General features: G+C 55.4%; 1 protein-coding gene across 6 annotated transcripts in view; it reads right to left on the bottom strand.

Moving 5' to 3' along the window:
* Positions 1 to 12,175, bottom strand: part of SHANK2 (SH3 and multiple ankyrin repeat domains 2) — a 509,567-nt gene that overhangs the window by 381,360 nt on the left and 116,032 nt on the right. For all 6 annotated transcript variants that reach the window (XM_041774022.1, XM_041774021.1, XM_041774024.1 and 3 more), the window contains 2 exons: positions 11,902 to 12,069; positions 2,219 to 2,335 (listed from right to left, as the gene is read on the bottom strand). In XM_041774022.1, the coding sequence (XP_041629956.1) occupies positions 2,219 to 2,335; positions 11,902 to 12,069 (285 nt within the window). The remainder of the gene's footprint in view (positions 1 to 2,218; positions 2,336 to 11,901; positions 12,070 to 12,175) is intronic.

Below are 12,175 nucleotides of genomic sequence, written 5' to 3'. Positions count from 1 at the left end.
TGAGAAGGTGGGTCTGAGGGGGACGAGGTGTCAGTGGGGAAAACAGGCAAGGCATAATAACAGCCTGGGCCGGGGCAGCTCCCTCTGGTTCTCTTGCAAAGGGCTGCAGGGCAGACAATACAACGAATGCTCTTGAGGGCTCATTAGGAGAAGGCTCGGCTAAGGGTGGGATATCTGAGTTGGGTCTAGAAGGATGCATAGGGGCTTTCCAGGGCAGAGAATCTAGGAGGGTTTCACAGTTGGAAGTAAAGTGGCTGGAGGGATCTGGTCTGGGAGGAGACAGGGAAAGGACGTAGGTGAAGATTTTACCCAAAAACGTAGCATTGGTACTTTGTTCTGTGATGTTGATGACAGAGAAGATGAGCAAAGTACACACTGCCTGGGGGCCCCCAGAAGATCTCCCCTCTGCTCCTCCAGCTGGTGGAGCACCCCCACATTCTGCTCAGCTGCTCATTCTAGTGTCCAGGCCACACCACCCATCAGACTCACAGCTCCTCGAAATCAGAGAGACAGGAAAGAAAGAAAGTTGGAGCAGAGATTTTCTATACTGGCGCTCAGGAGTTATCCTGATCTTGAGCCTCAAGGACACTGACCCTCACCCCCACCCCACCCCTGGTCCCGTGCATGGCCCTGAAGCAGTGGCTGCAACCCTTAGCTTCCTGGGAGCCTGGGCGCCTTCCCACCGTCTTCTGCCCACTGCGGTGTCTCTGGGTGGGATCAGCAAGGTGCTCACATGGTGCAGGGCGCTGCTCTGAGCCATTCAAGATTCACGTGCCTGGAGGGCCGGGGTCGTGTCCCACCACTCAGGGCACTGAACAAGCTCATCTCCAGCTTCCCTTGGTTTTTGAACTACAGAAGAATAGGTGTTTTTTTTTGTTGTTGTTGTTCACATCAGGGATCCACTTACAGGTACAGCCCCCATAAGAATGAAAGCCACGTTCACGGCAGCATCATTCACAACAGCCGAGAGGTGGAAGCAACCCGAGAGCTCATCAAGGGATGAGAGGATAAACCAAATGTGGTCCATCCACATAATGAAATATTACTGAGCCATAAAAAAGGACATTCTGACACCTGTGACACACGGATGAACCCTGAGAACACGACACTCAGTGAAATACACCAGCATCAGAGGACAAATGCTGCAGGATTCCATTCATACGCAGTCCCCAGGGGAGTCAGAGTCACCGAGACAGAAGGTAGAGGGTGGGTGCCAGGGGCCAGAGTTTCCATGGAAAAGATGGGAAGTCCTAGAGATAGACAGTGCTGATGGTTGCACAGCAACATGAATGTGCTTCATACCACCAAACGACATATTTACAAGTGGTTAAAATCGCCAATGCTTCCATCATGTATCTCTTACCACAGTTAAACAGAAAAAGCGCATCAGGAGCGTGTTGTACACGCAAGGGTGGTAATTCACTTTGCTGTATGGGGGTCCCGGGGAGGTCTGGCGGGCTCCACAACGATCTCGGGAGCTCTATCAGCCACACCTTCCCCGGTGCAGGCTCCTCACCCCTGCATATCCCAGCAGACACCCACCCTGGGTGGGAGTTGGGGGGAGGTACGGGCAGACTTTACACCTTCAGCCAGGGAGGATGGAAACTAAGGATCCCCAGCTCCCCAGGTCTCTTTTGGAAAGAGGACAGTATGGGGGCACGGCCTCTGGGGGGGAGCAGACCTGTGCTTCAAGCCCAGCTCTGGCTCTGTGACCACTCCCTCCTCTTCCCCACGACTCGGCTTCCTCTTTGCTATAACAGGGTAACCAACTCTCATGGCAGCCGGTGAAGACAGCACCTGCGAGGGGCTGGAGGTGTCCCCCGCAATTCCTCCATGAAGCTGTAACCCCAATGTGAGGGATTTGGGAAATGGGTGTTGGGGAGGTGTGGCAGGTTCGGGGAGGTCCTGACCTGACCAGATAGCTCCTGTCCAAAGAGACACCAGAGTGCTCCTGTTCTCTCCCCAGCAAATGAGGACACAGATAGATGGTGACCGTCTGCACCCAGGAAAGAGCTCTCGGTAGGAACAGAATCTGCCGGCACCCTGATCTGGGACCTCCAGCCCCCAGGATGGTGAAAGTAACTGTTAGTTGATCCCCATCTGTGGGGCTGGGTTCTGGCACCTGTGCTGACCCGGACACCACCCTGCAGGGCACCCAGCATGCGGCCGTGCAGGGTGTATGGGGGGAGAGTGTGCCCACGCATGAGCCCCCACTGACCTGGTTGTAGAGGGCACAGATGTGCAGGGCCGTGTTTCCTGAGGCGTTCTGGGCCGCCATGTCCGCCCCATAGAACAGCAGGTGCTCCAGGTGCTGCACGTGGCCATACCTGCAGGCCTGAAACAAGAGTCCACCTGTCAGTTGCAACAATACACTCGCATCTCTGAGGTCTGACACGTGCTTGGCCACGTCCCCCAAACCCCCGGGGTGGCCGAACACAGCCCACCCACCATTTTGGACCAGTGTCCCAAACACGGGGACACCCACAGTGTCCTGAACCTCATGGGGGAGGCGTCCACCAGACCCCTGGCTGGGGATCAGGGTGGGGGAGCTCATCACAGGACCGAGGACTTATGCTGGGCTTCGGGCAGCAGGTCTGCGAGGATCCCTAAGCTCTTTTCACTCAGACCTGGGGACCTGAAGCCCAGACACTCGGGGGGTCTTTGCCCTGGCCTTGGTGGCCAGCCCCACGAAATCCAAACCAGGATGCTCCATCCCTGGCCCTGCTCATCCCATCTACCTCACCCAGAGAGGGGGCATTGAAATAGTCAGAGGGGCACTGCTGTGTCCAGGGAGGGAGCTCATGCCGGCCTCCAGGCAACAGGCAGCCCCACTACTGCTCCAAATGTAACCCCACCCCATGGAACATTCAGGAGGAGGGGGCAGGCAGCCCAATAGTGAATTATCTCTCTCCCAGAGCCCTGCAAGGGGGTGACATGTGTTCTCCATGAACCAACACAGCTCTGGGATCAAACAGATCTGCACCCAAGTCATGGACTTTCCATTTTCTAGAACTTTTCCCCATGAGTCTATGTCATCATGTGGAGACATAAACCCTACATTCTTACAAGAATGTTCCTATGAGAATCGCATAGGACAAGGGACCCCAAAGGGCCCCCACAATGCTCAGCACCAGGCAAGCCCCCGCCCATCACAGCTCACGGGGCACCAGGAGGCCCTGAGCTGTGACCGCTCGGGCAGGGGGTTCAGGGCACGCTGCATGATACCAGGGCAGCCCATGACCCGGGGTGGGAAGTCAGTTCCAAGCAGCCCCCTGCCCCATCCACCCTACTTCCCGGCACCTCAAGAAAGGCCAGCATGCAGCCAGCGATGAGCAGCACTGAAGCACCCAGCACCACTGGGAGAGCCACCGTCCCTGTGAGCAGTGACAACGTGGATGGGAGACGAGAAGGCCAGGGAGCAGGTTCTAACCTACACTTCCAGGGCCGACTGTGGCCACTGAGGCACATGGCAGGAAGGGCAGGAAGGAAACAGGCCTGGAGGGGTGGGGTGGGCAGCTCTCACCACTGCACATCCTGGATAACTGTGGCAGACTGTGAGGTCTGTACCGTGCAGGGTCGGCGGGAAAGAGCAACACCTCGCCAAGTAGCGGTGAGGAAAGATGACGGAAAAGATGCTGGAAATCTTACCGGGATGAAGTTAAAGAGAAAACCCGAGAAACATCCACTTATGACACTACGCCTCCCGTGGAGCGGGCTCACCAGTGTTCATGAAGCAGGTGGCTACCTGGATACCGCTGCTTCGACCTGCCTGCCCTCCCCTCCTGTGGCAACAGCACCTGCACTTCTTGGGGGGGCCCACAGCCCCACTATCAGAGGTTGGGGGGCCTGCCCCGCTCCACTGCTGCCACGGGCACGGCCCACGGGCCTGGACAACCAGCACCAGGGATCCTGTCAGTATAAGGGATATTATTGGGACAATGGGCTGGGGGCGCACAGGGTTCCTGTGAGGACCCAAGGCTGGAACATGGGTCAGAATTCCTAGGAAGCTCCCATTCTTCCAGGAAGGCCAGCAGAAAACCTGCAGGAGCCCAGAGCTGCTGGGGCCCCCAGCAAAGAAACAGGGGTACAAGGGAGAGAAAGGGAGAAGGAAGGCCAGACGTGAAGCCAAGGACAGACACATAGCCCGTGACAGAGGCCTCCAAGCTCCAGCCACGCATGCACTTCTCAGGATATAAAGCTTGAGCAGAACTTTGATTTCCCCTTATACCAGTTTGAGCTGAGATTTCTGTTCTTTAAATCCAAGGAGCCCGGGCTCATTGGCTCTCCCCAGAGGATGGGTGGGGAAAACCCCCTTTAGTGGGCCTGACAGCGAAATACCAAAGGATGCTAAGACTACTCATGAATGGGGGACGTGGAAGGGGACCCTACATAACCTCACAGGCCCCACAAAATCCTAGATACAGAAGGAAAGAGAGAAAACTGGCAAACTCCACCTGGGAGGGCGGTCAGAGTGGACATCGCCGGTAATGGACAGTGGTCACCACGTGCCTCCCCTCATCCCCGCCAGCAGGATGAAAGCCAGGAACATGACATCACTCCCACGACGTTCCTGCCAAAATGCACTCCCTGGACCTCATCGTGAAGAAACACGAACTCAGCCCAAGTTGGGAGGCAATCTCCAAACTGACTGCCCTACAGTCTTCGCAGGGGTCCCAGAAGGAAGGCTTCCATGCGGGGTCCCCATTGGGATCCTTTCAGGATAAGGGACGTTATTGGGACGACGGGCAAAACTCAAACACGGTCTCTGCATGAAGGTACGTGGGGTTCTCTAGAACTCTAGCACCTCTTTCGTGAGTTTGAAACTGATATAATCCTTTACAATTTAGAAAAAGAAACAGGCACTTGTTTGACAGAAGTACCTCAAAGCTCATCAAAGTAAGAAATTCATGCAGCCCCAAGATAAAGCTATGCTAACTCTTCCCCTCACCACCCCTTTTCTTTGAAAAGAGTGTTGTGGCCTCTGGCTTCAAGAGATGGCTTCAGAGGGCTGCCAGGGACGCCTGGGTGGCTCAGCTGTTGAGCGTTTGCCTTTGGCTCAGGGCGCAATCCTGGGGTCCTGGGATCAAGTCCCACGTCAGGCTCCCTGCATGGAGCCTGCTTCTCCCTCTGCCTGTGTCTCTGACTCTCTTTGTGTGTCTCTCATGAATAAATAAATAAAACCTTTTCAAAAGGGGGGGGGCTGCTAGAGGCCAGAGAGCTGAAACCTGACATACAGCATCCCTTACGTTCCCGTATCTTAACCATTTTGATGAGATGCTTTTTGAGGAATGCACGTGTGGGGGGCTCCACTCCACACCTACTGCCTGAACATCTCCAGGCCCTGCGTATTTGGAGACGTTTCCCCAGAAGACCTAGGGCTCCGGCAGCCCAGGTGGCTCAGTGGTTTAGCGCCGTCTTCAGCCCGGGGCGTGATCCTGGAGACCGGGGATCGAGTCCCACATCGGGCTCCCTGCATGGAGCCTGCTTCTCCCTCTGCCTGTGTCTCTGCCTGCCTCTCTCTCTCTCATGAATGGATAAATAAAATCTTTAAAAAAAAAAAAAAAAAGACCTGGGGCTCATCCCAGCTACACCAAACACCTGCCCCATCAGTAGCCAACCACAGAATTTGGTGGAAGAAACAGGGCGCTCCTTCCTTCAAGCGCTTTACTGCCATCTGCTGGACACCTGCTGTGACACATCCACCACCCCAAGGGCACAAGCAGATGCAGAGGCGCAGACCCCACCCCACCCCGCTCCCCAGTCTGAGTTGTGCAATGCACTTGGAACGCTGCAGAGTTCATTGCAAATGCTTCTGTTTGGTTCTGTGCCACCAACAAATTTATTTAAACCCACACCACACGTAGGCATTCCTCCTATCTGTAGCACGTGCCTGTAACGTGAGCAGGAGACGTCACCACCAAATGGTTAGAAAACAATACTCTCATCCGTTCAGCCCATTCTTGGTCAGGAAGTGAGGTGCCCAGCAGGACAGACACATGCTCTTCCCCCAAACACACGCATGCATGGCTTGTGCAAATGAGTGTGTGGATTACAGGCCAACCAGAGAGTGGCCATTTCTGGGTTGGCCAGGTTAGGAGCTGAACTGTGTCCTCCCAGATTTCTATGTTGGAGCCCTGACTCCCAGCACCCCAGGATGTGACTGGATCTGGAGTTGGGGACTTTACAGAGGTGGTTAAGATTACATGAGGTCACTGGAGTGGCCCTGATCCAGTGTGACCAGGATCCTCACAGGAGGAGCCATCAGGACACAGACACGTACGGAGGGATGACCCTGTGAGGACCCAGGGAGAGCGCACACACACACAGAGACCTCAGGAAGACCCTGCCTGCCTGCACCTGCATGTCAGGCGCAGTGTCTGTTATATAAGCCTCTTGTCTGTGGTTCTTTGTTACAACTGCCCTAACAAACAAATGTAATCAGTTCAGATCAACTAATCTGTAAGTTTCAGCCTGAAATGATGACAGACAAAATGTGTCATGCTAAGAGTTCCAAAAGGAAAGATGTATTTTGACATCTATGGTGCCTGCCCACTTGCCCCATGGAGTCCACTGCTCTTGTAACGTGATTTCTGGACATAAGACATTTCTTGCAGACTTACTTCCATCTGGGGTATAACACGGGATCTGACCAAGGGGAGAAGGTGGTCCCCCTGCCATCCTGGTCTGGGGTCTTCACCCGTTCCTTCCCTCGTGGTGCCTTATCTCCTCTCAGCCCCAAAAATCAGGGCTGGTTGGAAAGACAATTGCTTGGTGGGCCACAATCCCTCTGCAGGTCGACGACAAACGGATGCATCGATCACTTCTCAGGAATCCTTGCTCATCTGGGGCAGGGTGGGGACATGAGATACGGATCTGATGCCCCAGGTCCATATGTAGCAGACCCCCAAAGCAAGGTGAGGCACTTTCCTGCAGCTCCAATGGCTGAGGCCCTGGGGGCTCGGCCACTTGAAGTGTGGAGTGGGAGCTGGAGCAGCAGCATGGGCCAAGTGGGTGTGCTATTAAGTTGATTCCTCCACCTAGCAGCTGGGGGACCCCAGACACTCACACCCTGGGGGCCCTCCTCCATAAAGATGCAGGTAACTGTGGCCTTCTGCATCCAGGAACAGGCTTCGATCAAGGTTCTGCAGTCCCCACCTCAATGGTTGGACATGGCTGTGCTAAGCCCAAGCATCATGGGAATGTCATTTCCAGGCCCACTTATGATGCAGCAACACCACCTCCCCAGGCCGCGGACAGCATGTGCCCATCACTGCAGCCAAGCTTGGATGCCCCCACTCAGACATGAAGCCCTCCTACCTGCTCTGGTTAGAACTGGCCCCTCCCTGTGGGGGCTCCCTGTTCAGACCTGTTCTCACGTGAGTCCCAGGTGCCCCTGGACATGATAGTGCACAAATAAGGCCCCAACTTCAAAGATGACCAGAGTCCACGCCACCTAAAGGCTAACTCCTTCAGCCAACACACATTCAGTAGTGTGTGTGATGCACAGGTGCAGAGCCACCATGCATGGCTGGGAGCTGGTGACATGGCACCCTTGCAAACAGACCTGGCACTCCAGCATGTCACAAGTGCCCTCAGGAACCTCCCCCGGGCCTGTCCCCCTTCCATGGACTTGGAATGGAGAGCTGGGGAGGAGTGGGGATGAGCCTGGTGAGGGAGGGAAGCCATGGCTAAAAATAGTTAAATTTCTTTAAGATGAAAATTCCTAATTTAAAATGATGATAATAAACAGCAACCAATACAAAATTAGGATGACAAATACGTCCTTCAAATAACTACCGAGGACATCAGATGAGATCTATAGCAAGGCCTGTGAGCAAAGTAGTTAAGTGCTCTCTGACACCTAGTTTTTCTTGTGACAACAGTGGGGGCGTGGCCAAGAGAGGATGACATAGGTGGGGATGTGGCCGGGCAAGAAGGATGCTGATGAGGGCGTGGCCAGGTGAGGAGGACACTGGCAGGGGCGTGGCCAGGAGAGGGTGACAATGATGGGGGCATGGCCGGGCAGGGTTGATGATGAGGATGAGGACAAGGATAGTGCACTTAGGGGACACCAGGCACTGTAGTAAGTGCTTCAGGTGAATCTTTCCTTTAACTGTCTGGAGATGCTCAGGTGACCCAGGCAATGTTGAGGGGCTGCTAACTCGCAGGCTAGAATATGCAGGATTGCCAGCAGGAGGAGGGAACCCCCCTCCTCCCTGAACAGTCAGAGGACCTCAGGGAGGGAGGGCAGGAGGAGCCGAGGACCCTTAGGGGCCAGTAACACAGCAAGGCCAGCGAGAAGGCGGGTGGAAGCCAGGGCAGCTCCTCCACAGAGCTGCTGTCCCTGTAATGGGGGCGGCCACCCTCTCCGGAGCCCCCAGCTTGCTATAACATATCCTGGAGTCCCGACACAGCTTAACCCACAGATGCAGGCCACGCCAGGGTGCGGGGAAGATGCACAGGGGGGCAGGAGCCAGCCCCACCCCACCCCAGACTCTTAATGTTCTTGGGTTCTGGAAATGCATTTGGGTGTTTTTCATTTTCTTCTTTCCGCTTCTTGGCACATTTTCCACTACTTTCGTGTTGAGCACTTAGGATCCTCTGAGTAAGAACTCAAGAGTTTGCAGAGGAGCCTTACACAAGAACTCACGCTTCTGGAGTAGGCCTGCAGGGGGCGGGATCCCCAGGCGCGGCAGGTGCGGGATCCCACTGGCCTCCCTTCACAAGCAGGTCTGCCCCTGGCCTTGGCCACGGTGGCAGGCAGATAGAGTCACCACAGGGAACCCTGCATGGCCACAGCCAGTTCTGCTGCAGGGTCCCCCCAGGGTGCGGAGCCAGGCGGTGGGGAGGGAGCCGACCCCACTCCAGGGCACGAGGCAGATGGACAGTCTTCAAACACAGGACCGGAGACCCCAGAACTCCAAGGTGCTTCTGCTAACTGTGCAACACTCGCCTCCTGTTTCCTCCAGCCATGAACACGCTGTCACATACAGGCAGTTCTGTGTGCAAGCCTAGAGGCTGTGACAAGAGAAGGGCCGGGAGTGGACTCAGCTCAGGAAACTGCTCACCCTGTGGCCTTGGGCAGGTTACTCACCCTCTCTGGGCCTGTTACCTGGTCTGAGTAGTGGAGGCCAGCAGGTGTCTGCTAGGGCTGGTCCAGGGTGTGAAAGATGGGCCAGTAGAGCTGATCAGGACAGCGTGGGAGCCGAACGGATGGTCGGTCTCCGAGGAGGACCGCCTGGGTGCTGTTCTCTGCTTAGCATCTGGCATCCACCACCTCACTGCCAGTCCCGGCAGCACAGATGAGGCAGCAGGGCTCAGGAGGCAGGCCGTGACTTGGGTCACTTCACCCAGATAATTGAGAAGCTCTAGGAGCAAACTGTCCTTCCTGGATGTCATGGAAAAGAGCTCCCAGCCGGAGGGCAATGCTCAATCCTAGAGGTCTGGTGGCTTCCATGCTGGCCCGCTCTGAATCCACGGTGGGGGATGGACCCTGGCCCACATGGGGGCCAGAAATCAGGGCTGCGGCCTGCACTGCAGGAAGCGACAGTCAGGAACCCCCCCTCCCAACACACTGATGCTTCATGAGGGTGGCTGGGGGCCAGACCATCACATGCACTGGAGAGGAAGCGGCCCTCAGACTCGTAGAGGGCGAACCCTCCAAAGTTGTGGCCCTGCCGCAGGGTTCAAGCTGTAGCGACTCCATTTTCGTATCCCCTGCATTTCTGATGCCCTGGCATCTGGGGCCTTGCTGACGCTGGCCGGCCTGTCCTCCCCAGGCAAGTGCATTCTGACAGCACAGGACTCGCCCAGAGGGCAACTCTCAGAGGCAAACCGGCCCACGCACAGCCCTGACCCCCACCTGCCCTACTGGGTGGTTGCCCGCAGGGCCATAACTCACCTGCCCTGGTCAGCCCAGGGCGGGTCCCAGATGGCCAGGGTCGGCCCCGTGCACCAGAGCCCCTGAAGTTATCCAGACCAGCCAAGCCTCAGCCTGTTCATCCTGCCCCACCTGTTCTATCCTGCAGGCACCACAGTGAAGGCTCTTGGGCCCATTTCTCTCTGGCTCTTCCTGCCTCTTGACCCAGTTTGGGGCTTCCGTGTGGCTCCCATGACCTCCATCGCACGTCTGCCCCCCTCTCAGGATCTGTAAGGAACACACCCTCTTTCCAATGGCAGCCGAATGGTACCTGAATGGTATTAAAGCTACATTTTTATTTTATTTTATTTTATTTTATTTTATTTTATTTTATTTTATTTTATATGTTATGTTATTTTATTTTATTTTATTTTATTTAAGATTTTATTTATTTATTCATGAGAGAGAGAGAGAGGCAGAGACACAGGCAGAGGAAGAAGCAGGCTCCATGCAGGGAGCCTGACGTGGAACTCGATCCCGGGTCTCCAGGATCAGGCCCTGGGCTGAAGGCTGCACTAAACCACCGAGCCACCCGGGCTGCCCCAAAGCTACATTTTTAAAACTGGGTTAGGAACAGGGCAGGAAATGACCCTAGAACTACCTGAAAGCACTCAGACGTGCTTTCTCACTCAGCCACGGGGGCCAGAGTGAGAATGGGGCAGGATGGGCAGAGAGAAGGCTCAGCACTCCACTTACATTATTAGATCCTTCCCATGGCCGAGGGCACGGTGGGCTCTGCTGACACCCGCTTTACAGGTGAACTAATGGAGGGTGTTCATTGCTTCTCCCTCCTCCAAGGGTCCCATCCTGGGTGTGGGCTGCCGGGGGTGGCTTCCAGGAGATGCAGCTCACACCACAGGAGGGAACTGGATGCCTCTCCAGGCTGCAAGGATGCTGAAGAGCCAGCACTTGCACAGCACACAGAAGGCCAAGCAGGGTGGACCTGCCTACACCCCACAGCCCACATGTGACACCTCAGCACTCCTTAGCCCTGTGACACAGGGTAGTGGGCAGCGGGACATGGTCCCACCCAGACTGGGTCAGCGTGTAAGGCCCCGGTGGCTGAGAGAGGTGGACAGGTGGCCTGAAAGGCAATAAAAGTCACTGCCCTGCCCATCTGGAGAACAGTTCAGAGCCTCCCCTGTTCCAGCCCTTTCCCCTCGCCTTCCCGGCCCACGCTCTCTGTGTGCTCTCCCAGACCCACTGTCCACCCTCCTCTGCCCAGAGACTCTGACCTAGAGACTCTGACCTCTGGGCCCTCTGGTTGGCCGGCACACACAGGGCTCAGCCGATGGGAGGGCAGGAGAAGAGAGGCCAGGCACCCCCTGCCTGCGTCCTCTCCACCACCTCGGCTGTCCCTGCTTCTGAGACCACAATTTCCTCCCCGTCCTTCCATCCATTAAAGACTCTTCATCCGAGCAATCAGGGGGATTCTGTTTCTTTAAAAGACTGCAGCTGACACAAGCCCTGTTCCCACTGTTGCGAGGTGGGATCAGGGACATTTGTGCCCTGTGCATGGAAATTGGGCATCGCACCAGATCACCTGTATCAGAAATCAGGCATCACACTGGTCTCCTGTATTAGAAATCACGTAGGGTAATCACACTGGGTTACCTGTACGCAGAAAGCACCTGGTGCCACACTCTATTGGGACACCCAAGATGCTAGACACACAGAGAGCTCACAGCTCCTGTGAAGGGCATGTTCACCCCACAACACCAGATGACTCCTCCCCTACTGAATGCAAGACGGTTGCCTATCTTTCCAATTTCAATAAAGAGTTCAGGAATGTGTATTTCTAGGTAAATATCCCCATTTTTAAATGCTGGTGACTAACCCAAATATTTTAGAAACTGCATGGGTCAAACAAAATCCTGGGAGGGTGGGTGTGAGCTGCGGGCTGCCCTGCCATATTTGGGGGGTAAAAGGTTAAGGAGAGGTCTGTTAAGGGTCAGACAGGTGAAGAGCAACCGTGTACCCACCTGGTGGATCTCATGCCAGCCGTTCTCGTCCCTGCAGCACACGGCAGCGTGCTCATGGAGCAGGAGCTCACAGCAGTAGGGATCACCCCCAACGATGGCGGTGTGGTACAGGGGTGTGAGGCCATAGCTGTCTTTGTAATCTGGGGATGCTCCCAGCTCCAAAAGGGTCTAGGAGGAAAAAAAAGCATCAAACATAGGTATCATGATCACTTCTGTAGGAAGTGAGTCCAGAAAGAAGCATGAGGGTCACTGTCCCCCAGACCAAGGCTAAGCA

Source organism: Vulpes lagopus, chromosome 11 (assembly GCF_018345385.1).
Source record: "Vulpes lagopus strain Blue_001 chromosome 11, ASM1834538v1, whole genome shotgun sequence".
Classification (NCBI taxonomy): domain Eukaryota; kingdom Metazoa; phylum Chordata; class Mammalia; order Carnivora; family Canidae; genus Vulpes; species Vulpes lagopus.
This window is presented reverse-complemented; position numbering and strand designations above follow the sequence as displayed.